This window comes from Sturnira hondurensis, unplaced genomic scaffold (genome assembly GCF_014824575.4).
Source record: "Sturnira hondurensis isolate 20B ecotype Veracruz unplaced genomic scaffold, ASM1482457v3 Scaffold0006413, whole genome shotgun sequence".
Classification (NCBI taxonomy): domain Eukaryota; kingdom Metazoa; phylum Chordata; class Mammalia; order Chiroptera; family Phyllostomidae; genus Sturnira; species Sturnira hondurensis.
The window spans coordinates 28,390,182-28,417,049 of record NW_028079044.1 but is presented as its reverse complement, the minus strand read 5'-3'; the positions used below and the strand labels follow the sequence as shown (position 1 = coordinate 28,417,049).

Here is a 26,868-nt window from a genome sequence, read left to right as displayed (position 1 = left end):
TCTTTTGAAATCCTTACAGTTTAACTAATAATCTACCTGATCTTGTCATTTTACTAAATTAGCAGTCCTAAATTCATGTTTTCTAGAAGTATTTCATGTGTGCATTGGTCAACTAAAAACATGAAATAGTTGTGTATGACTACGTTTGAATGTGCCTAGAAAAAACAGAAAGGTATTCTCCCATTTTTCAAGGCCATTTTCTGTTATGATAAAGCTGAAATTCTAGTTTTTTCATTGCTGAGCTTATTCATTCTGTGAGCTTGGTAGCCCCCCCCCCCCCACAGATACCCCTCATTCTAATAGCTTCTTGCTTTCTTCACCTACAGATTTGGTATTCTGGATGTGCATGATTAAGATCATGATTGCACTTCAAATAAGCTGGCTTGGCAGTTTCCCAAAGTGGCAAACATGACAGAACATTGAGCAGGTTTTCTCGGGGCTTTTCTCCACATAACTAGGGCCATCGCCGTAGAATAGCTTGTTCAGTATTCTTCCTGCCCGTGTGGACAGCTCTCTGGGACTGTCTGATTTACACAGGCTCCTCCCAGCCAAGCTGATCAGACTACCCCAGGTCTAAGCAACCAGGGGGTAGAATGAGCAGCGATGGGAAACCCTAAGCAATGGCCCCTCTTACTATTTGGAAGAATTGTTAGTTTTGCTTTTCTGGTCATTGTTCTCTAACAATGAAAAGGTGTAGTTCATCGTTTTACTTTGGTATTAGCAACCAAATGCTGGAGCTCAGAGTTTGACTGTTACATAACTCTGCTGCTAGTGGGTAACAGTGCCCAGGAAGCAGGACACGTGCCCCAACACAGCCCCTCTGCATTAAGTCATCTCCCACTCAAGGGCTGCTGCTGATAGCTGAAAATTTGACTTCGGAATCAATATGTTGTTAAGCATCATTGTTTTTATTACAAAGAACAATGAGTGAGTTTTTTTAAACATTCTTCATGTCACAATATTATAGTGCCTCTCATTTTCTATTCATTCACTTTCTTTGAATAGAAAACAGTTTCCCTGGTAATCAGAAACATACACATGAGACTTCCCAGTGTGCGTTTGACCATTCATTCCCACTTTCATAATCACAATTTAAAACTTATTAAAGTAGTAATACTATTTATCCCTCTAAAATTAGACACAGGCATTAAATATTTTTCTGTTGTAGGCTATTGATTTCCCCGAAGAAAAAGAGGAATCAATAAAATGTCCAATCACAGATAAAAAGCATCCTAATTTCAGTATGAATAAAGAGATATAACTTTTTAATATATTAATATGTAGTCATATTTAAAGTTAAAATAATGCTAAATGTTGCTGATTTAAAAAGATAGTATATAATGAATAGCAATATATTTCACCTCTACATTGTGGTTAAGAAAAAAAATGTTCAAGAGGTCCTTCTGGCTCACCATTCTCCCAGGGCAGAAATCTTCTCTGTATCTCTGAGCAAATCCAGTGACAAGACAGCTTTGTGGTCCACGAGACATCCCATGGCCTTGTCAGTTACCACACTATCAGGAAGTAATTAGAGGTCTATGTGCAAGGCCCCATACTGAGTATTCTGTGAGAGTAGGAAAGACCCCCACAAAATCCTTGCTCTAAATAAGCTTAATATCTTGTTTACAGACAATAATTATAATTACATAAGACAAGAAATGAAAAGGGCCATAGAAAGGCACAAACCAAATCTTGTGGATGCTCATGGGGAGAGGCATGGTAGTACGTCTAGCCTAGGAAACGCACTGGTCCTAGCTCGGTTATCTGGACTGACACTGTAGTTTCTCTCATTTACCTAGCTGTACCGCTTGCCATATTCTGTAGATGGAAGTTGTCCAAAGAAGATATATAGCTGAGGGGCTTGAAGCTGGGTCTTGGGCATTAGACATCTCTGGATATGAATCTGGACAAGTTACTTAACCTCACTGTACCTCACTGTTACTTGTTTTCTCTTTTGCAAATGGGCATAGTAAGACCTATCTGACAAGCTTATTGAAGGATTAAATAATAATATAAAGGTCTTTAGCACAGTGCCTGGCACTTGGTGTTTCAAAAATGGGAGCTTTTGGGGTGTGGGGAGGGGAATGGAGGTGAAACAGGACACCAGGAGGATTAATAGCAATGGAAAAAAATACAGTAAGAAAAATAAACCGTTAAAAAATGCTAGCTGCCCTGGCTGGTTTAGTTCAGTGGACTGAGCAGCAGTCTGTGGACCAAAGGGTTCCCAGTTCGATTCCCAGTCAGGACACATGCCTGGGTTGAGGGCCTGGTCCCTGACTGGGGGCATGAGAGAGGCAATTAATCACTGTTGCTCTCCCTCTTTTTCTCCCTCCTTTCCCTTCTAAAAATATCTAAATAAAATCTTTTTTTTAAAAATAGTAGCTTTTGTTTTTGCTTTTTCATTTTTCCTCCATCTTTTTCCCCAATCTACCTCTAGTATTTTTAAAATCTTTTTTTTCTTTTTAATCCTGACCCAAGGACATGCTTATTGATTTTAGAGAAAGAAGGAATGGAGAGACACATTGCTAGATTTTGATTGGTTGCCTCTTATACATGCCCCAACTAGGACAGAACCCAAAACCTAGGTTTGTTCCCTGATTGGGAATCGAACCCACAATCTATTGGTTTATGAGATGATGGTCCAACCAACTGAGCCACACTGACCAGGGCTTAAACGAAGGTTTTTAAACTACTGTTATACATGGCTGAATGACACAAAAAGATTAATTAGTGTTTCTTCTCCCTATTTTGCCAAAGTAATAATCTTGTATTGTTTCTATTGCATGAACTTTTCTCTTTCCAGTTAATATTAGATAAAGCAAATTCAAATGGATACAAATGTTTACAAGAGAACTTGTATTTAAAACTTCAAATTATTTGTGAATTCATTTAATAATTCTCATTACATAAAATTTATCCTGCAGTTACTGACATTAACAATCACTTAGGTGCTCATATTACAGCACCTAGGTTAGGGAATTTATTAAAGAAAACAGAGCAGCCCCAACCCCTGTGGCTGAGTTGGTTGAGTATAGTCCCACAAAGCAAAAGGTTGAGGGTTTGATTCCCCTAAGGGCACATGCCTGGGTTTCAGCTTTGGTCCCTGGCTGGGAGAGTATGAAAAGCAACTGATTGATGTTTCTCTCTCATATCAATGTTTCTCACCCTCACTTTCTCCCACCCTTCCCATCTCTTTAAAAAGAAATCAATAAAATCTTAAAGAAAATAGAGCAAACTGTAATCCAAACTGGAAAAGTTTAGTATATCTTCCAGGCAGATAGTGATATCTATCTGTTTTGAGATAGAGAGATATAAACCTGCCTTGCTATATACTGTCCAATAAACAAACACTTGTTATCAGATAATGCCTGGTAGCAAAGTTAAAATAAAATTAATTTTCCAAGGATTTCCTAACTTTCAAGGCTCAGACACAGATATAAAGTCAGGGGTTGTGTCCACTGTTTCTTCTAGTCACATAAATTACGTTTAATTTGTAAAACTTGATTACTGCTTTACCCTCTTATGCAGGCTTTGAAAGCAGTCCTCTTAAATTGAGTAATTTGTTACTTCTTGAAGTAAGAGGTCAGTGTATTGCTTATGACTTGCTTACTGCAGAAACCATCCGAGTCACTAGATAAGAGGTAAAATGCTGACCTATTTCTAATCACATACACAGCTACCAAAATGAAAATAGAAAAAAACTTCTTTCTTGTCTCTCATATATGAGTTTGGATCTGGGCTCTATTGCCCTTTCCTTGCCAGGCATACCATTCTATGGGTTAAATTATCCTGTGGGCAAAGATGTGGGTGATGGTTGCATGAGCGACTGACCTCAAGCCAGTGCTGGGATGCAGGGCACCTGACTGGAATGCCATATACCCCACTTGACCTGGCCCCAAATTTTGTGAGAGAAAAAAGTAAAGACGATAATAAAAAGTCTCTTTCCAAATTAATGATTTGGATTTCTCATGAGGTAAAAATCAACCTAGGTAAAAGAGTTGCAACTCTAAAGAATTTTAACAACAGATACTCAGCAAATAAAGGATTTATTATTATTTTTTTATTTATCTTTAGAGGGGAAGGGAAAGAGAGAGGGAGAGAAATATCAATGTATGGTTGCCTCTCTTGTGTCCCTTGCCAGGTACTGGCCTGCAACCCAGGCATGTGCCCTGACTGGGAATTGAACCGAGATCGCGTGGTTCACAGGCCCACGCACAATCCACTGAGCTACACCAGCCAGGGCCAAATAAAGGATTTAAATATCAGTCTTATATTGATTCTATTCAAAGGGAGAATAATATAAAATCTGAACTCTGTCCTCAGCAAAGTAATTTGGAAACACTTTTACCCATCTTTACGAGTCCATAAAAGCCATGACACCAGATTCTTAATAGGTAAACTAGCTTTTCAGGTTACTAGTGAACAAAAGGATGTGGCAGATAACTGATGTATCATAACATTTTAAAATGTTAATTTAAAAAAAACTCTTTAAACCCTATATCTTTAGGTATTCTATATAATGAGTAGTTAAAGAATGGACCTCAGCAATAAAAATGCTTATTACATTCTCTTTAAACATACTCATTGAACTAGGATATTTACTCTCAATTACTATTGAATTCTACATACATCACATTTACATACATGTGACTACAAAATATTTCTATTACAGGCTGGTGATTTTAGGTTTACCTTCTCTTTTGGGGTGACTTGTCTTTTTTAATGATCTAATTCATTCAATCTTTTCTATTCTATTGGCAAAACTATAAATAAGTTTGCATTGATGTGCCAGGATGACCTAAGTGTGAATGGTTATATCATTTTGTCTTAGGGCTGGTAATACTTTACTGGTAATACTTTCTCTGGCACTACCTGTGTTATTTGTGTATGAGTAACCCAACTTGGCACAATGCTCAAAACCTCAAATCCCAAACATAACATGCTGTTCTCATTAGGAAGCTATCATTCTGTCAAATTACATTCTGTGTTATCTATTTCATAGCAGTACACTTTCCAAGGTTCTACTGTATTCATTAAAAGCCAGCATCATTCTCTTTAAATTTCAATATAGCAATACATGAGGACACCTAGTTTGAATAATAGAAGTTGAGCTTCATGGTATATAAATGTTGGATCAGGCTGTAGTCTAATATTTTCCACTTGAAAGAGTGGTCGGCACTCACTGACTTCTCTTTCACTGTTCCTTACTCAAACTTCTGTGACTAACCTGTGTCTCCTGCTCCACTGAAATTGTTCAGTGAAAGGTCACAGATAACTTTTTGTCATTCTTCTCAGTGAATCACTATGATACCTTTCCAAGTGTTCTCCCTGCCACACACTTAGTCCCTTCTCTTCCAACCCCACATTATCCCCTTTCCTAAAATTCAAACCAGTCCCATGATTGAAACCTTTTCAAGATAAAAATCCAAACTTCCTAACATGATATTGGATTTACCAATGAGTCACTCTTTGCCAAAATCAGAACCCCCTTTCATCCTGTTTAAGGGATATGACATCCTGTTCCATCGTGAATCACTTGACAGTATACTACTGTGACTATCCTACTTCTCTGGCTAGTCGTCTTGCTTTTTCTCTGCCAGCCTCCCTTCTCTCTGGCATTTCTCTAGGTCCTGTGCTTATAGCCCTTTTCCTGTAGACCTCAGCATTTCCTTAGTCATCATGTCTGTAGGAGAGGCTCCCAAATTCACAGCCAAAAAGGCTCCAGATCTCCCTATTTCCAGGAGTCTTTGCACCATTTTTACATGGCTATTTCATCAACAGCTCAAACTATGCTCAAAGCAGGCTTATCTTCTTCCCTCCAAAATGGGTCCTTCTATTATGACCTGTTATGACTCCAGAATTCTCACTGTTGATTTAACATCCCCAAATCATTTTATAATTTCTCATCTCCCTTGACATTAAAGATTACCTCTATCTTCCTATGCCTTTTCCCTCCCATCTTTTCTGAATCCCTTAGTATTCTTAACTGCTTTAAGAGTCTCCTTCACTTTTTCTCTCTTGCAGACTTTCTATTTTCAATCCCACTGATGCCAGAGTACCCATTTAAAAACAACCTTGTGTATAACATGTCCCTTCTTTTAATGGTTCCATAATAAATTGTAACCATTCTTTATCTCACCCTAACCTACCTTTTCAATCTCATTTGCATCCTTGCCCCTATGTTGGAACCCAAAAGTCCATTCCCAGTTCTCGATGGAATATCTGCTCTCAAAATCACTTGTTTCCCTCGTTTGGAACTTCTCCTCTCAAAATCTATCTCTACCTTTTGTCAGCAGCCTATCACTTAGTTGTAGCATTTCCTCCTTCCACTAGGTTCCATGTAGCATTTTATCTATTTATCTGTTAACAATTTAGTTATTTTATGTCATTATCTTATTTCTCCTGCTAGATTGTAAGCAAGATTTCAAGTGGTGTATTCATTTCTTGCCCTCATACCTCCCTCCACCAGGGGGTCTAGTAAAGTTCTATGCTTATAAATATTCTGAGTCAAAAGGAATTTTTAAAATGAAAGAGAAAGCCAAGAGAACAGAGAGAAATATAGAAAAGCAAAATCAGGAACAGGGTCAACAGCTCCTAATTTCTTTTGAATATTTTCATCCAAGAGCCCACATTTCAGAGTTGCTACCTTTCCACTCTAAAAGGCTCTCTTCCTTTCCGTTTGATGATTTATTCATCAAGCACTGTGCGGCTTACAAAGTAAGCAGACGGTGGGGTAGAGCAAAAGAAAAAGCTCAGGGTCTTAATCTGAAAAACCTTAATTTTGGAGGGCTGTGTCAATACGTATTTCATTTTGTGTTGCTGAGTCTGAGTTGCATGCAAGACATCCCCATGCTAGGACTCAGGATTTCTGTTCACTAGTGTGAAGACATTTTAAAAGGTGAGAATAAATTAAAAGCTATGTAGGTCGACCTAGGTCTGCCAGTTTTTTTTAAAAAAAGTTTGTTATGGAGTAGTAACATTAAAATGATCCCGAAAACAAGACGTGAGGATTGTAGCAATAGGAGCTTGAGCTTGTAACATCAGCGACCCCCTCTCCAACACTGGTTGTTTATTAATAAGGGCTGGGTCTGACTGCACCAACGCCTTTTTTAACAAATTGATTTATAGAGGAAGAGGGAGGGGTAGGGAGCAAGGGAGGGAGACAGACAGACATTGGTTTATAGTTCCACTTATTTATGCATTCATTGGTTGCTTCTGGTTATGTGCCCTGACGGGATCAAACACTAACCTTGGCGCCTGAGAGGACGCTCTAACCAACTGAGCAACCGGGCGAGGGCTGCACCAACACCTTTAGAAATCAAGACATAAAAGCCACACCCCTTTTACAACTTAGGAGCACTGGTAACCTTTTTACGCGGCCACTGGCCTCTGCGAACACTTAACACTGGTCCTGGCCTTTAAGGAACTGGCTTCCAGGAAAAAGCCCTACAGCCATCGCAGGCAGGAGCCTCACCCTGGGAGGGCAGTTCCCAAGCGTTGCCTGCAGAACTCCCACAACGGGAAGTGCCATCGAGAGGGTACGCTCCGATGACGGCCCTCACAGGCCTCCCTCTTATACCGTTTGTGGACATTGCACGCTTACAGCGGCCCTCTGGCCAACAACTGCCTTCGGCGCGGGAAAGCCCTTGCCCGCGGCGACCTAGCGCTTAGGCTAAGCGCACCATTGGTGAGGACGCAGGGGAACGTCGCGCTCCTATCCCGCCACCTCCCCTCAACCCCGCCCACCCTCTTCCGCGCCGCTGGCCACGCCCTAGCCGACGAGCTGAGGACACTGGGAGGTCGGCACCTGTACCGCTAGGTCGCCTTGCCCTGTTCTCTTTAGCGCCCCTCGCGTCGCCCCCGTCCGTTTCCGCCCCTGCCTTCGTCCCCGACCCAAGCCGGACTCCGCCCCTCTCGCGCGGCGGCTGGACCGGCTGTGACGTCACAGGCCACGCCCTTTGTTATAAATACTGGCGACGTCCGCACCGCCCTCTCACACTCTGGCTCTTCGCACCGCTGCAGGGTTCTTTTTCTGCCTTCTCTGCCTCTTCTCATCCTTTCTAGCTCTTCTGCTCTGTGGTGTGACGAGACCGACTCCTCTCCCCACCCAGCCCTCGCCTTTCTTGTATACCCGCGCTGCTTTTCTATTTCTCTCCTTCGGCCGCCGCCACCAGTGCTGCACAGCTGGTGTCGGTGCCGCGCTTTTCCCTCAACGTCGTCCCCGCAGCTTATGGCCCAGGCCGCCTTGGGTATTTCTGCTCAAGGTAACCACATCCCTCTTTAAAAATTCCGCCGAAAAAGAGAAGACGCTTTACCCGACTCTTTGGGCCGTTATCTCACGTGAGTACGGATCCGAGGGCTGCGGGCGGGGTCGGGGCATAGAGCCGGCTTCGGGGGGCGGCCGGGTGCCTTCCGGCTGGGCCCTGCCGCCCGGCCGGCGTCCCCGCGGCGCCCCGCGGCCGGCCGCCTCGAACATGGCGGACGTTACTGTGTGTGGCGGCTATCGGTGCCGCCGCGGCGACCGCGGGCGCGCCTAATGGCCCGCAGGTTGTCGCCCTTGCTCGGTGGAGCCCGAGCCTCCGCGGTTGGGGCGAGGGGGCGTGTGCTTGTGGGAGCGCGCGCTGGGGTCTCGCTGCTGGGGGCCGGCGGAGCCTCTGGCGGAGCGAGGCCTCCACCTCTCTCCCGTGGTGCATTGCTGTTTCCGGGGAGGGGGCCGGGCAGCTGCCCCGAGGGGCCTTGGACCCGCGGCCCCGACCCAGGGCGGCTCAGCTCTTTCGCCCTCGGGCGCCTGGCGGGCGGCGCGACCGACTGCAACGGCCGGGGCCTTGGGTTATGAATGGAGCGGGGCGGGTCCGGGCGCGGGCTTCTGTGACAGCTGCCGGAGGAGGACGGGTGCTGGGAGTGCGGCCCCCGCCTCTGATGGAGGAAAGTTGACGCCACGCGGGGCCCGGCGGCGGGGAAGCCCCGGTGTCAGGTAGCGAGTGAGAGGCCTTCGGCCCCTTCTGGAAGCCTCGGGGCTGCTGCTCCGCCCTCTGCAGCGCTCTTGATTGGGCGAAGTCCCCTTCACTCACTGTAGTCACCTCCTGGAGCCTGAGGATTAGTCACCATGGCTTCCTGTTCCCGTCCGCGCCACGATTCCTGGGCAGGGAGGGAGAATGGTAGGCTTGGGTAGTGTATCAAGTGCTAGTTAGTTCGACTGTGAGTAGTTAGTGATGGTGACATGTTTTAACTCCTTACCCATCTGGTTCGGGAACCTAAAAAGACCGGTGCACAGTATATAGCCCCATGAGGTTTCTGCAGGTTTAACTGGGTTTGGGGGTGACATCTTAGATAAGTTAAAATATTTTTCTGCCCTGGCCATATTCCACCGTTAGGTTTCTAGCTTGGGTGGGAAGCTAAGGACACTTAAGGGAGAGAGAGTTGCTCTGTGGTAGGGAAAGGTTTCTGCCAGCAAGCCTGGCAGAAACGGGGCTAAGGATTTTCAGGCAAGGGCCAAATAATCCTTAATTTCTTTTACAAATACAATAGTGCAGATGCTGGTCATGAAGACAAGTAAGCCCTGTATGATAGATAGGCTTCTAATGACTTCGGGTCGTATGATAAGTGCAGTGGTTCAGTAATCAGTACCTTCCTTCTTCCCCCTCCAGGTTTAACTTATACGTTTTCAAACATACAGAGAAAGGGAAGGAATTGTACTCTCACCTAGATTAACATTTTGCATTGCCATCCCGCTAACCATTCATCAGTCCATCATAGGGACTGATGCATGTTCATGCATTTTCAAGTAAGTTGGATTTCCCCAAACACCCTCCAACTTCAGTACGTACATATACATTAAGTAGGGTTTAATGCTGTTTATCATTCTTTTTAAAAAACTTCCGGTAAAATTCATGTAAAAGTTAAATACACATCTTAAGTAATAATACTATTTGATGAACTTTGGCAAAAATACAACTGTGTAATCCCAACCCGCCAAGAGGTGAAACATTGTGATCACCCCAGGGAGCTCTCTTGCCCCTTAATACTTCATACCCTTCTCACCACAGCAATCATGATTCTTTTAAAAAAATTTTTATAACAGTAGATTAGTTTTGTTTATTCTAGAACTTGCGTACAAATGGAATTATACCATATTTATTGTTTTACAGAATAGTTGCAAAGATAGTACAGAAGGTGGTACTGTATATTTCTCACCCAGTTTGCCTAATTAGTATCTTACATTACCCTGGAACATTTGTCAATACTAGGAAACTGACTTTGATACGTTACCATTAACTGTACTCCAGACTTTCTTTGGATTTCACTAGTTTTTAATGTCCTCTTTCTGTTCAGGATTCAGTCCAGGGTAGCACGTTGCATTTAGTTGTTATGTCTTCCCCAGACTTCTCTGATCTGTGATAATTTCTTAAGTCTTTTATTGTTTTTTCATGTCCTTGATATTCTAGATGTGTATTGGCCAGATATCCAGTAGAGTATCCCCCAATTTGGGTTTCAATGATTAGTCTGGGGTTTGGGGTTTTGGGATAAAATACCACAGAGTAACCGTAAAAGTCATTGGTAAAGGCAGTGTGAGTTGTTCGGAGAAATACTGGTAATTTGGGGATACTAGGTTTTGGGGTAGTTTCTGCCTACTGTCTAGTTCTTCCTGTGCTATGTACCAAGGCGAAGAGACAGTCTTTTCAAACAGTTGTTACAAAGCTTGAATGCAATGTTGTACATGATCCAACTGATTTGCACACACCATTCTAAATGAGAATAATTTATCTTCCTATAACTCCTTTTATGCACAGTTTATTAAACTTCTCATGGTTTATGTTAACTGCAAATAAACATTCTATTCTTTATGTAAAGGCTTTCTTATCCTATATACCTCATTTATTATTTCTCTTAACTTGGACCTTTCAAATTTTAGGGCTTTCATTTCCTGCTTGAATCTTTTAGTTACATGGAAATGTTGTAGAGGTCATGCTGAAGAACAGTCTTGAGTGTTTGAAGTTTAATGTCTTTAACATTTCACAGTACTGCTCTTGGGTTGCAGTAAGCAGCAAGATATCTGGCAATATAGCAGGGAAAAGATGTCTCCAGCATGAGTCTTTTGATTTATTTTTAAAATTGTCCTGGTGGGGAAAGAATCAGAACCTTTGTTTTGGAGTACGTTCTTTGGAGTCTACCATAAGGTTATAATCACTGTTACGTGCTGGTATCTTGCCTCATCATCCAATAGTGTCATTGAGAGTGTGAACAGACCCTGGGAGATTAAAAGAACATTTTATCTCCTACTAAGGTGGCCATCCTGGTTGAAATGAGATATGCTTTAGATGCGCCTACTGTGCTTCTGAAATCTCTGGTTCTTGCCCTTAAAGCTTCTAGTTTAATTATTTTTCTGGTTTCTTATCCTTTTTCTAGCAAATGCTATCAAATTGTATTTAAAGTAACAACCACTGAATTACAAATAGAAGTACACATAGGTATAGCAGCTTACCTTAGAGATGATATATGTCATCCTTTTAAACCATAATAAGTAATAAGCATCTCTAAAATGTTCTAGTGGGCCAAGCACACTCAACATTCATTTGTTGTTCTAGTTAGAGGGACTTAAGTCTAGAGGGGTTCAGTGTAAGGAGGTAAACCTTTGAAGGTCACTTGCTCAGTAAATAATACAGTTCTCAAAAGTTGTTTCACATTTATACATAATGTATTAGCTTTAAGTCATAAAATTTTTACATCTTTTTGGTATATAGTAGGATTTTGTACTTTAAGTAAAGAAGAACTTGGAATTGGGAGAGTAAAAGAAGTGTTCTTGGTAGTTTCAGATTATAGACTATGTTAGAATATTGTACATACTAATATTGCATACACATCAGGTTGATAGTTGATGAGGGTGCTGAAAATTTTTAAATTTTAGGACACTTAGAAATTTCAATTTTAGAGGACAAATAAAAAGTCTGGAAACTGAGTAGTTATGTGACTTGTACTATAGCAACTTGGAAATGTTTACTGTGTTGAAAAAGTACTATGCTAAACCCTTTGAAGACATTTTGTGTAATGTGACAGTTTAAAACTTATTCTTACATTTAATCTTTATGTCAGTTTAACTTGCATGAAGCACAGCCTAACATTTTTTAAACAGGATTATGTACTACTACTTTTATTTCCTTCTTTAGGGCGAACTTTCTGACCAAGTATACAACTACCCAGAGGGCCTAGGAGAAGTGCTGTATAGAGAGCAGTTCGACTTCAACGCTGAGCCCCCTTGGGAACCTAGCTGATGATAGGGGGGTTCCATCTCCTAACTTGTCCATGTAAGTATTTTTACATTTGTGCAGGGACCTTGTAAAATTGAAGTAAAGAAGAGTTCTCTTAACCCAGTCTTTTTTAAAACTTGGATTTACCTCTTAAAATGCAGTGAGCCCTTAAGACTCTTTTTTAAAAGTTCTAAAATAGAGGTTTAACATTAAAGGTAGATGTAAGGTGTGGGCAGTAGTTTATCACACCATTCAAATAAAGCAAAACGTACTGTTCTCTGTTCTACTCACTGTACCTAATCCCAGAGCATGAGATGTGAGGGGTGAATCTTAGTTCTTGTTTTTTTGGTTATGAGCATCTTACCAGACACAAAGTGATTTCTAGAGTGCATATTCTTTTTTCATTAAAATAACATCATATCAATACTCAGCTGGTGGGAAAGATCTGATTGTTTTTAGAAGACCTACTGAGGAATCATGTATGTATACCTTCCAAACATATTTTTAGGGATAGTTTTGTTTTGACTATACTTTTTCCTATATGCATTTGACTTCTGGATTAAATCTCTGTGAAAAATGTAATTCCACTTGTTTGAATTTGTGCTGCTATATGTGTGATTAATTTTTAAAATTTATTATAGATTTCTTGCTACTTGAGAGTTGAGGTTTGGATGTTTTTAAGTTGGCCCGAGACTTAGAACACTTGAAATTTTTTGGAGAGGTTAGGTATCAATTTAATGGTTTTTTAGTCTGTCTTGTTAAACACAGGCTATCAAAAGTATTTACTTTATGAAGTTAGTAGAATATGTTAAAGCAGATCTTTTAAACACATTTGATACTAACTTCAAATTACAACTTAAGAGTCAGGTTTTTTAAAGGTTGAAGAGAGACTTAGAACCAAGAGAGACTTGGAGGGTTTTTCCATACTGGCTTTTTCTGGCTTTCTCCTAACTGTGAATTTGAGTGAATTGTTTATTTTGCAGCTGTGGTTTTTATATAAAGTTCCTTTATTTTATGTAAAGTTCCTTTAGTCCTGAAACCATTAATTGATTTTTGTTTAAGTGTATTAACCACCCCCTCGTTGAAACAGTGTGATCTTTGGAACAACAGCATTAACATTACCTGAAATAGAAATGCAGAATCTTGACTCCACTCAAACCTTGATCAGCTTTTGCATTGTATTTTATTTTTTAAATTCTAAGCACTAAGGTTATCTGGCATGAGCAGACTGGTGTGTCGAGGTTTGAAAAGCAGCAGCCTTGATGATCACCTGCAGTAGGAAGAAAGCCAACCATCTTCCTCCATGACCTTGAAATATTAGATGGACTTTCTCTTGATTTCAGTTCTCACCTTTTTTAAAAAGATTTTTATTTATTTTTAGAGAGAGGGGAAGGGATGGAGAAGGACAGAGAGAGAAACATCAGCATGGGCTGCCTCTCACATGCCCCCCAACTGGGGACCTGGCCTGCAACCAAGGCATGGGCCCATACTAGGAATCAAATTCGGTCCCTTTGGTTCTGAGGCTAGGACTCAATCCACTGAGCCATACCAGCCAGGTAGAATCTGCATTTTAACCAAGCTGCACATATGCATAATAAAGAGAAGCACTGTTGCCACCATCTCAGTATCAAGTCGGTTCTCTTAATTTTTGTTAATCATCTCTTCTATTTCTAATATATTTGATATTTTTTCCTTAAGTTGGTTTGGATATTTAAAACTTTTGTGTGGTTGTATCTAGTTGAAATTATAGTCATGGATAAATTGAAAAGTGGAAATTTAAGAACAAGCATCATGTTTTAAGGAATACTTGTTTGTTTTGTTTGTTTGTTTGTTTGTTTGTTGGTTGAGGGGAAGGGGGAGAGGGAGAGAAACATCAGTGTGTGGTTGCCTCTCTCATGCCCCCTACTGTGGACCTGGCCTGCAACCCAGGCGTTAGCACTGACTGGAAATCGAACCTGCAACTTCCACTGGCTACTCAATCCACTGTGTCCTACCAGCCAGGGCAAGAATAACTGCTTTTAGTTCTAGTCTCTGGCTGTAATGAAACTTAACAGTAATTATATGTATTTAACATTTCTGGTGATGTTTCCTCCCTTGAGAAACTGATATCAATGAGTTGTGTGAATAAATGATTCTGCTAAGTCAAGGGGAAAGGAATCTTTGTTTAGAATGGTTAATAGTAATCTCTTCTCTGTCTTTGGGATAGGGGGGTGTGTATGGATAGGCACAGATAGAGTATGATAAAGGTATTTATTATTCTGCAGGTTCTGTTAGCCAGAGTGACTAACTTTTATGCCCAGGTACAATGTATGTTATGTTAAATAAAACTTGAGTGCTTGATGCTCTGCTGTAAACCGATGGTCCACAATCCCTCATTCATACAATTTTGAAATCCAATAGTTAAGAAAAAACATTTTATAACTTCCTTGATATAATCTGAACTTACTTAGGAACGAAAACTTGACCTGAATCTGAGTTAATTTGAGGCCATTTTTATCTTGTTACCATGTGATGGCTAATATTTCTGATATTTTCTGCAGAAATACTGTGATTATAGGGAGTTGAATAATAGCCTGGAGAATATTACATGATATATGAAATATATGTACTATATTGCCTTTCTAAAACCTGAGAAATTTTAAATTCAGAAAGGTGTCTGGCTCTAAAGATTTCTTGACTAGAATTAGTAAAAATGGCAAGAGAAAATTTCATATTCCAGTGATGTCCTTAGATATCTATAGCAGTTTGTTATACTGGATATTGAAATCCTGAGATGAAGTTTTTATGGAGTAGGAACACTGGAAAACTAGAAGTTATTAAAGGCAATTAATGTACTGGCCTTTATGGAAAATAATGGCATATAGCATTGCCGAATGTATAACTAAACTATATGACCTATAATTGAACCATCTGATACTCCCTGACTTAGATTTTTAAGTCAGATAACTATCTGAATTTTGAGATAGTTCATTTCATTAAGTATCTGGAAACTTTGGGAGTTGCTTACATAATAAAGTTTTCTTTTTCAAGACTTTTCTGTAGAATATGTAACCACTATAAAAAAATAGCTTGACAATAGTTTAACACTAATAATGTCTCAGATTAATGGATTTCTAATTTCTCATTAGAAAAGGATTTCTTTTCTAGTGGAAAAATTTTTTCATGCCTTTAAAATATGCTGGAGTAGTTCCCCTCCCCACCCTTACCCCCACCTCTTCCAGTGGGCTAGATTTTCAAGTTGTTTTATAACTGATGATAATAAATTAGCCTAATGGAAAAATTTTAAAGACTCGTACAGAAAATGAAATTTTTTCCTAATCAACTGCTTCTATTAGCAGATGTGGTAGTGAAGGCAGATTGAATTAAGCATTAGTATATACTTTATGTGCTATATCTAAGTATAGGATTCAATTAATTGATGTGTTTGGATGGATTCTTAAAATTGTTTAAAATTTCTTCCCTGGTTGTCATTAGTCAATTCTGTATGTGTTTGTTCATGTAGAAATTTTGCATTAACACCAGCATTTTAAATATTCATATTCTGTCTCATTTACATATGCCTTAATAGGACTTGTCCAGCCTAAATTGGTATTATTTTAATTAGGAGAATAAAATGTTCTTTATGAGTTTACTAATACTATTTCCTCTTGTATCACTGTCAGTTGTCAGTAGAAATGGCAAAATTTTGACTCATGAAAAAAAGAAACTTTAGTTTTGGTAATTTAAAGGTTCTGTTATGCAAGCAAATTAAATAACACAATCATTAATTGTTGTTGGTGCTCATTGACCAAAGAACTGAACAAAAACATTATCATCATTAACATTGGGGACCAGTGTTTTAAAAATACGTGTATCCCCCCTGGCATGCAGAAAGTAGTATTTGATGGTACTTTATTATTTGTATACAAGTAGCCAAAATTGTATGATTGCACCTTTAAGTGGAACCTAATCAACAAAACAAGCAAGCAAAATATAACCAGAGACATTGAAGTTAAGAACAAACCTGATAGTAACCAGAGGGGAGGTGGGAGGGGATAATGAATAGAATGGAGGAATGGTTTTCAGGAACAACTGCAAAGGGCACATGGCAAAACCAAGTGGGGGCTGGGATCAGGGGAAGGGGGTGGAAATGCAGACAGTTGTACTTGAACAACAATAAAAAAAGAAGTATTTAAAAAATGAAATTATTTCATTTGTTTGTTTTTAAAAAGTAGCCAAAATGGAATCTGTACAAATACAGTGAATAATAGCATGTTAATGGATACAACAGGGTTTGAAAGCCATGGTGATGTTTCTTTGGGCCAATTTAGAATCTTTCCTAGGAGAGCCAAAAATACTGGAAAGTAGTGCAGACCAGTTTTTAACGGGGATAAAATGGTTCTTGTGTTTATTTCAGGAGATAATTGAGCCTAGAGACTTAATAGTGACTGTCAATCTGTGTGTCCACTACACTCTTCCTTTGCCTGGTCTTATTTTAGAGTTTTTGAGTTTGAAGTTTCCTCCCCCATCCAAAAATATTTTTTTTGAAACAATTCCAATTAGTAAATGAAGTATTGTGTAAACCCAACCTTGTAAACTGTGAAATGTAAATGGCAGGCTACTATTCTTGGCTGTCCATTGTTAAGACAAGCCTAAGGAGGCTATTTCTAGTGAAGTGTTCTCACATACTGATAAGTCTTAGAAAACATTAGAAAACACAGATTTTTGTCCTTCAACTCCATTTCAGGGTCATCCATGCACACAAGCTAACTGTAACAAAGATTTGGCCATTTTCTACTCTAATCCAGTGTTAGCCATCTTTTTCTTTAATCCAGTATATATTGTGAAGAACATTATGGCATACATAGAAAATACTTGTACAACATACAGAGTTGCAAGGATTAAGCTAATGAAGTTAAGCCTGCTCATAGCATATCCAGCCATCATGAGGTCTGTAACTCACCCACTTGCAGCAAGAGTCAAGGTAACAAACTCTTTTGGAATATTTTGGTCTAAAAACTTTTTGACATTTTAAATCTCTCATTAGGACTTAATTGCTATGGAGTTTTGTTTACTTTTTGTTCCCTTACTATCTGGCTTTGTAAACTGGTGAATTGGTTTTTGTTACTGTAGGGAAAGTTGTTGGGGGTGAGTAATCTGTAGTGTGTGTGGACTTGGTCCTTAGTTTAAAAATTTCTTATGAAAAACAGCATCTTCTAGCTTTGGCTAGTTGGCAAGAAAAGAGAATCTTCCAGAACTGCTCTGTTCATTGCAGTAACAACTAGACAGGTGGCTATTTACATTTAAAAAATTCAAACTAGATAAAATTTAAAATTCAGTTCCTCAGTTTAATGAGCCACATTTGGAGTGTTTGGGAGCTATATGCAGGCTAATGGCTGTCATTTTGGATAGTGATAAAACTTCAATTGCAGAAAGTTCTGTTGGACATCACTCTAAAATAATTGCTAATGTAAATGTGAGTGGTATTAGCCATAATAATCTTAAAACATTTATTAAGAATCATAAGAATTACACACTCTCATTGTTCTTTCTCCTCAGATTTGTCTAATAAAACAACTGCACCTAAAAAAAAAACTAAGGACTTTTTGATTTTCTATTCTATTTGATTCTTCAGTTGCCTGCATGTTCTTAGGGCACAACTTTCTACTATGGCTTTATGTGCTCTTGCTGACTGAAATTAATACTAGCTTTATGTTGACTCCATGACTTTAGGTTAGTTTGATCTATTTCTTGCTTCTTACTGCAAGGATCCTCTGATGCCCAGTTTATGAAGATCTAAATAAGTATATCTTCTTAGCTCATCATCTAGGTTCAACATGAGCAGTATAACAAAACTCTCCAAATAAATAACCAATCCTCAAAATAAGAGATATTTGCTGTCCTGAATTCATGAAGAACTTTTATAGGTAAAGCAAAAAAACAACAAAAAGGCAACTAAGCAAAAGACTTGAAAAAACATTTTTCACTGACAACCTAGCAATTCTCCCAAGTTGTGTGGCCTTAGACTCTGGTGCCTAGGCTAGTGCTATTTACACTGCCAGTCGGCAAGATAGACTCCTGTGCCAGAATGTAAAATAGCACACTCACTGCTTGGTTCTTGTGGGTTAGCTAGTTTGCAGACCAGAGTTGGACTTAGCACTGCCTTGGGTACATAAATAATAGGAAGAGATTACATAATAAGTAATGAATGTTTATATACAAAATAGCAAAAAATGGGAAGTAAGCTATAGGTTTAGTTTAGATAAATAAATGGTATAGCTATACAGTAAAATACTACACAACAATGAAAATTTATGAACTCCAGTCACATCAATCTACATGGTTGAATTAAAACTGTAAAGCTGAGTAGAAGTTAGTCATGGTAGATAAACAATAATGTCATATATAGCTTAAAACCAGTAAAGCCAATGTTTTGGGGCATATAGAAAAAGAAAACTACTAAATAACCAGGGAATGAAGATTAGAAAAGTCTGAACGTGTTTATTCTAGGTAAGATAAAACCACTACCACTGGGGAAACTATAGGAGCCTTTAAGGGGTTCAGTCTGTTTGTTAACTTTGTGTTTGTTGCAGTGCTTATATCGCACGTGTTCTCAGTTTTCCTCTTGGAGAGAAGACAGTTAGATCTGCTCTAAGGTAATCAAAATAGTAACTGAGTGCATTTGTTTACAGGGTTATTCCCTGTGCTGCACCAGGAAAGCTAGAAAGCTTGATATTAATATGGTTAGTGTATTTCCTGTTTGTGTTATGTCACAGTAGTTATCCTTAATGTTACCACATCTTAATTACCAAAAGGGTTATTTCCTCTAGAAACAAATTTAATTTTCACATCAGTCAAGACACAATTTTTAAGGAAGTCTAATCTTGTCCATTTTACGTGCAGAAGTATATTATTATGCAAATTCCGTGGTTTTGACATTGAAATGTATAATTGTATTGTGAGGCATTTCATTAGGCAGCTTTACATAACATAGGTACTTCAAACAGCCTGTTGAGCTCATTTCCTTTAGAGTTTTTATTTTCCCTTTAAGTATACTCTATTCATTCTTGTTCTTGTCTGTCTTTTAAAAATAATTCTTCAGCAGTCACCTTTAATGTTCTTCTAGGATTTCTCAGTTTTCAATCTCATCACGTGAAAAAACTTTTTTTCAAGATTTTATTTATTTATTTTTTGAGAGAGGGATAGGGAGGGAGAGAAACATCAGTATGCAAGAGATCCATTCATCAGTTGCCTCTTGCATGCTCCCAACTGGGGACATGGCCTGCTACCCAGGCATGTGCCCTGACTGGGAATGGAATCAGTGACCTTTGGGTTTGCAGGCTGGCCCTCAATCTGCTGAGCCACACCAGCCAGGACTGAAAAATAACTTTTAAGAGTGTTTATCGCCATTACTGGCTTACCTCTTACTGTCAGTTGAAGCAAACCCTGCCCTGATTATTCTGAGTACTAATTGTAGGCTATTGTTACTATCCATTTGTAATGTCAGTTCCAGTATGTAGCTTCTTGGAACTACACTTTTTGCAGGTTTACCTGCTCCAAGCCTCAGATCTGTAGTGCCAAAGTCGTCCTTTAGAAGTCTCTTCTAATTTTCTTACACCCAGTTATTTTAAAGGTATTCTGTGTGGTAAGTAACATTTTTCTTTCAGAAGTAGAATGCAAAGCTGACGTTGACAGCACCGTGTCTATTTTTAAGGCTGAGCTAAATTATCCAATACCAGTATAATAAATAAAGTAGAAGTATCCCTTAGTATCCCCAGAGTAATAGCAGTGTGAATTTCCAAATATCTCAAATTCTCATTTGTAATGAGTAAAGTCCTCTTTAGAAAAGTGGTTGATGTATTAAGATTGGGTTTCCTATGTAGATGTCTCTTCAACCTTTCAGCTCTCCCTGTTCTACTTCCAGGGAGGTCTTCACTTCAGAAACCCAAGACTCATATTCATCCAGCCTGGTGTCAAGTGGGCTGTTGCTGCCAGAATTATCTTGTGATTATTTGAGAGATGTATCAGTTTCTTCTGAAGTACAATCAACTGTAGAAGCCTATGTAGCAGGTGTGTAACAAGGCAAGTGCCCAGCTGCTGCAGCCATTGCTCTAGGGGCCACCTTCTGATGAACATGAGGACTCATCTGCCTCATGCAAGGCCCCAGGAGAGCAGTGTGCCGTTCTTCTTGGCAGCTCTTCATAAGAAACGTATTATCAAAAAGCACCAACGTGGAGGTGTATATAAGGAATGTTAAACATTTTTTCTTACAACCTACAATGTGTAAGAGGAAATTACTTGTTATAAAAGTAGTATTGTGATTACAGCAGTCACTAGTGTAAGATAAGATGAGCTTTCTTTCACCATATATTGATAAGGTATTTGGTTATGAAAATAGCTTAAAGAGTTGTGAGAGAATACTTCCTGGTAGCTGTTAATAAAAATGAACTTTTATGAAAAATTAATTCACTCTTAAGTTCTAAAGCATTTTGGAGAGAATATAAGATTTACACAGGGTAGATTTCTTAGATTTAATGTAAATAAGTCAGTATCCACCAGCACCAGACTAGTATGTAGTGGTCTATAATATATTGGAGCCAGTAAATCATTCCCACTTCTGACTTATAAACCATAAAAGTGGTATAGTGTCTTTTGGGAATTTTACCTGGGATTGGAGCATTGGGGAATTTGACGGAAGTTCCCTGTGGTGTTTAAAAGTGAGGCGGATTGACTTGGCAGATCTGGCATGTGGTATAAATTCTACTTATCCCCCAACATATACACACTCAGTTTCAGCTTGGTTTCCTGGAATATGCTTGTGTCACATTTCTGGCTTAATGTATCACCAAGTGACTTGACATGCCCCTTGAAAACATTTCAGCAAAATATGTCTTCAGTACTTTTAAAGTAATGCAGAAATGAAGAACATAAATCATCTGTGCAGCAGTGGAGCTTTAAAATACGTTTGCCTAACATGTTAAGAAGCTTGCAGGCAAAGACTCCTGGAGGTATGATGAACTGCTTTTTAGGACTCCTTCGGTGAGATGAAGGATAGGAAAGACTCAAGATAAGCCTGCCCATATCCAATTACTCACGCCTTTTCAGTTTTGCAAATATTGGGCGTCCAAGTGACATTTCATTTTAACGAAAAGGGTTGTTGTCTCAGAATTGTATTGAAGCCCCTGGCAGCTCAGTTGGTTAGAGCATCATTCTGATTACACCAAGGTTTTAGGTTCGATCCCTGGTAAGAACACATACAAGAATCAAAAATGTATTGAAACCCTCTCTCCTGAAAGTTTTTGTATTTTGCAGATTGTTTTAAGGATTTCATTTTTCCTGGGCATAGCTTCTAGTGTTAAACAGTAACTAACAGTTGGTTTTGTTTATATGTGGGGTTACTGGTGTATGGAGGATTTGGGCTCCTTCTAAGGATGGTGAAAGATGGACCTTGTTTTCAGCACACTTCAAAGGAGTTTTTGTTGGCTGTCACCACCATTGCTAAGTTTAAGAGTTGTGCAGTCCTTTGTCCCATCTCTTTCTGAGCATGTACTCTGGGCTAGGAATTAATGGGAATGTCAGCTTTCAGGGAGCATCTAAAAAGAAACACTGAGATAGAGCCCACTTATCTCCACGTTTACCATCTGTTATGTATAGGCTTTATTAGTACATACTGGTTTTAATCAAGAACTTCATTGTAGTACTTGGTATAACTAAGGAAATCAAATACTACTATTACATGTACTATGTCTGTTTTAGTGAGTTGGTCCCTTAATCCTTTTGTTAAGTACTGCCAATATAGTGAGTGAAGGTTGTTTTTCCATCAAAGACCTTTTGTGAGTCAGCTAGGGATTGGTAAACTAACCCTATGGTTAGTTACTTCTGAATTGAGAATTTCATTGATGATAGTTTTCATGTCATTGATGATAGTCATTCTGTAAGCATCGTGTCCTTCCTTTAGAGCAGGGAATAGAATATTTTATAATATTTTTATTCATGTTGGCAATACCAGCTGTTATTTGTCAACTGTTTCATTTTGGTACCCTCATTAACTTCTTTGGTAAATAGTTTTAATGTTTAAACTTTTACTTCTGCAAAAAGTCAGATTAAACAAAGCAAATGAGCAGTTTGGGGGATTTACTGGAAAAGAGACATGAGGGAACTTAATCTGTACAGTAATGCTGATTAATAGATGTACACGTTTGTGAAAATTGGGTACACATTGCATGTAAACTATTGATAGGGTGCGTGAAATAGGAAAAATATAATTTGGGGGTTTACCTGAGTATTAGACAAAAGATAAAGAAAAAACAGCTAGCAAGGTTAAAATGTAGTAAATAGTTATCTGAGGAAAGGTTAAAAGGCCATGAATGATGACAGGTTTTTATACTATATTTGAATAAACTTAGAGCTTATTAACAACTATGGGAATTTAGTCTGAGAAATGGTTAATTGACTATGGGGATATGAGAAAGCTCTATCAGAGAAACTGATAATGGTGCTGGAATTCTGAGCAAAGGAACATGTACTGGGGAAGATTTCCTTTTATTTTAAACGTAAATTAAGCAGTGGCTGGTAGGTATGGTTCAGTGGGTTGAGCACTGCCTGTGAACAGAAAGGTAGGCCCAGTCAGGGCGCATGCCTTCGTTGTGGGGGAGGGTCCCCAGTTGGTGGCCTGTGAGAGGCAACTGATTGGTGTTTCTCTTCTTTTTCTCCCCCCTTTCCCCTCTCTCTAAAAAAATCAATAATAATTTAAAAAAATAAAAATGAACATAATTTGATCAGTGTCTCTAGAGCCAGCCTCTAATTAGTTGTTCTGTGCTTCAGTAGCTTCTAACATAAAATGGGGTCAATAGCACAGTGGTTTTAAGGGTTAAGAGAATTGATACTGTATAAATGATCTACTTAGAACATTTTTTTACTACTGTAAAAAAAAATGTTTGTTGTTACATTTAAGCTAACTTGGCAGGCAACAAGAGTTGAACCTATAGATTTTGTAGTTTGAAAATAGTTGCCAGGGGTGGAGGGGGATTTACCCCTATGACCATACTACTCTAGAAAAAGCTCTGAAGAGTATGGGCATTCAGCAGGTAAAACTGGGTACAATGGGCCTGATTTTTTGTAAGTCCTGAGGTCCCAGTGTTACAGGAAAAGTACCCTTTCTGTAAGCATTATCGCTGTAAGAAATTGAGGTTCATCTTGTCCTGACTTTAAAAGCTAGACTTACTGAATTTAGAAGTCACACGAACTGGGACATTAGGCTAAAGATCTTGGTTAAATTATTTTGCATCATTAATAGAATGAATGAAAGCTGTTTTGTGAGAAAGATTTGTGATACAATTTAACAGGAAGTTCCTACCATGCTCTTTACACTTTGCATTGATCTTTTTGAATGAATAGCCTTTATATATTCTGTTCCTCTTAGTGCATTGTTAACTATCTCCCTAAAATTGATATTCCATTAGAATATCAATTCTAATGGAATTACATTGCTTAAAATAAACATGTACCCTCAAGCCTAAAATGTCTACTTTTGGGGCATGCATTTATACCAGTCCTGGTATAACAAGCTTCAGAGAATGTTTGGGCTACATTTGACTTTACTGCATAAGTATTAGGTCTCATGTGAATATGCCCCGTTAACTTCTTTGGTAAAATAAAAAGATAAATTATTCTCTGCATTTCAGTTTCTACCATTTCAGAAAGATTTGATGACCTAAACTGAATGTAATTTACTTCTTGGGATGAAGTTAGTGTTTTAAAATTTAAAGCTAAGTATTGTTTGTATTTTATTAAATTTGACTAGTATTACAGCTTATTAATGGATTTCTTTCGGTGCAACCAAAAAACTCACCCTTGGAACCATTAAATGGAGTATACTTCTAGGATGAGGGCCAGCACCTATGGTGAAGACTAGAGTGGGGTAGGGTTGGGGGGACAAAAAGGAGTCAGACACGGGAAAGGCTGTGCAAATGTTAAATAGGTTGCTAGGAGTTGGTCTGTGTCCATTGATAGTGTGGCAACCAGAAATCAGGACAAGATAACAATGAGTAGTATCCTATCTGGAGGACTTATTTTGTTTATGGACTTAATGTTTTAAAAAAAAAATCCTTGCCCAGGCTTGGCTTATGTGACTCAGTGGGCTGAATGCCAGCCTGTGAACCAAAGGGTTGCTGGTTTGATTTTCAGTCAGGGCACATGGCCTGGGTTGCAGGCCAAGTACCCAGTAGGGGGCACTCAAGAGGCAACCACACACAGTTTCTGTCCCTCTCTTTCTCCCTCCCTTTCCCTTTCTAAAAAGAAATCTTTTTTTTTTTTTAATTTTTGCCTGAAGTAACCAGTGAATTCAGCAAAAAACTGAAACCTTTACTATGTCAGTATACACTGTCCCAGAGAATGGGTGGTCTGGGTTTTGGGAAAGGGTTCTTTGATTGATTGGAGAGGGATTGGATTTAGTCTGACACCTTTTCAAAAATCAGATTTTAGTAAATGGTTTAGGATGTACAGGTAACTTAGCTCATAACTCTGTTTTCAATTATGATGGCATTTCTGTGTTTCTACAACTGGCAACTTCATTTTACCTCTATTTTGAGTCAACACTTAAGTATTTTTATTCATGTGCTATATAATTTTCTTTTTTAACCACAACCTTTTGAGGAAGTATTAACCGAAGCTTAGAGAAATTGACCTAGGATTGTATAGCTACTAAATGACATGGCCAGGACCAGATCTTCTGACTTCGAGTTCATGTTTTAACCAAAGAGAATTGGTGAATTCAACGCACCACATAAGAGACATACATTGCGAGCTTGACCTAGTCAGTCTGTAACAAAGCTGTAGATTGTCCTCTCAAGTAACCCTCAACTCCCACTAATTTCTGTTTATTTAATCTACTATAAAATTTTATTTAGAAGACATTTATCTGAGTTACCTGGGAGTGTGCTATGATATCTGGCTGGCAGTATATTGAAGCTTAGTACTTTAATTTCTTGGTGGCAGATACTTAATTCACTAGCTTGCATTACTTAAAATGAGTAAAATGATATGTGTTATGGAAGAACTACAAAACAAGATGATGACTAATACAGACCTGGTCTGCAACTTTATGTAAACAAGGTGACCATATTGACTTGCAGTAAATTGTGCACATATGTGGATTATCTTCTCAAAAATTGTATTATATTGAGCTTCCATTAAAACAGTACAAACACATTCACTTTAAAATGGGCACTAAGGGATATTCATGATTAAGTGTTTCTGAAAGTGTTGACTTATCACAGATTCTTCATTAAATCAGACTTAGCACACTTTCATTGACAACTAATACGTTGTTAACTAGTGAAATAACACATAGACTTTGAAATAACTTCTATTTTGACAGTTTGTTGCATATTCTAAGGACCCAGACATAAGGCTTGGTGGCCCGTCTCTTGTTTTTCCTGGTTTATGACTTTCGGCTTTGTGGAATACGGCTGAGATGAAAGGATTTATTGATGATGCAAACTATTTCGTTGGCCTGTTGGATGAAGGAACAAACCTTGGAAATGTTATTGATAACTATGTTAATGAACATACCCTGGTAAGTGTGTTCTCTTAACATTTCTCAGATTTCTGAATTATAAAATGTCAATGCTTTATTTCCAAGATGTTAGTCAAATAAAAGTGCCTTGTTCAAATGTTACCTTTTCCAGGTTGTCTTAACATTCCCTGTCCCCCTTGAGTAGTGATGAGGTTTTCTTTCCAACGTGCTTTTGATTTTTAAATGTTCTCTCTGACAGCCCTTACTCTGCTGTGCCTTTTAACACCTGACTCTTGTATATTTTCTTTTCTTTTCTTTTTTTAAATTTATTTTTAGAGAGGAAGAGAAGGAGAAAGAGAGGGAAATGTCAATGTGTGGTTGCCTCTTGCATGCCCCCAGCTGGGGACCTGGGTTGTGGGCATGTGCTCAATCTGCTGACAGCCCTTTGGTTTGCAAGCCTGTGCTCAATCTGCTGAGCTACACCAACCAGGGCTATTTTTTTTTTCTTAATATGTTGTCAGCTGCCCTCCTCATCAGTACATGGCTTCTTACTCATTTTTCTCAATATTATGCTTTAGATCTTAATTTGTATTTCAGATCATCTTGCTTGGGTATGTTGACTGAGAATTTGATCCTTTATATTGAAAGCTTACACTCTGCTGTCCCACATGTCACCACCTGTAGAGACATAGTCACTACTACTAAAGGTCATTTATTTTTGTTTTGTGCTTACTGATAGAATCATTTTTGTTTATCACTTTTCTGGTAGGGTTTGTTTCTTTATTGGAGCTAGTTTCCCATATTCCCCAAATTAGTTGAGTTGTTTTCATGTTACTAGTGTTCACTAGTAGGATACCAAAAAAAAATATTCTCCTGGGGGTGGGGAAATGGAGAAAAACAAAACCAAAAACATATTCCGTTGACTTTTATAGATGTGATCACCTCCCCATACTCCAACACAGTTCCTTTATTTCTCTCTTACCCTGCCATCACAATTCTTGGGGAGAAAAAGTGTCACTTGTCGTGCTGTTTAGTCTGTTCTGCAGCCAAGACACTCGTTGGTCAATTCTCTAATGTAACTGAAAACATCCTCCTGGAAGTATGCTGGCCTTTCTGTTAGTCACTGAA

General features: G+C 38.9%; 1 protein-coding gene across 5 annotated transcripts in view; it reads left to right on the top strand.

Annotated features, from left to right (window-relative positions):
* The first annotated feature begins 7,976 nt into the window (after positions 1–7,976).
* Positions 7,977–26,868, top strand: part of AZIN1 (antizyme inhibitor 1) — a 30,199-nt gene continuing 11,307 nt past the window's right edge. For 2 of the 5 annotated variants that reach the window (XM_037048321.1, XM_037048317.1), the window contains exons 1-3: positions 7,977–8,340; positions 12,165–12,302; positions 25,603–25,800. In XM_037048321.1, coding sequence (XP_036904216.1) covers positions 25,699–25,800 — 102 coding nt within the window. In that variant the 5' untranslated portion in view covers positions 7,977–8,340; positions 12,165–12,302; positions 25,603–25,698. Of the gene's footprint in view, positions 8,341–12,164; positions 12,303–20,148; positions 20,295–25,602; positions 25,801–26,868 lie in introns of all 5 variants that reach the window. The other 3 variants (XM_037048319.1, XM_037048318.1, XM_037048320.1) reach the window with 3 other exon arrangements.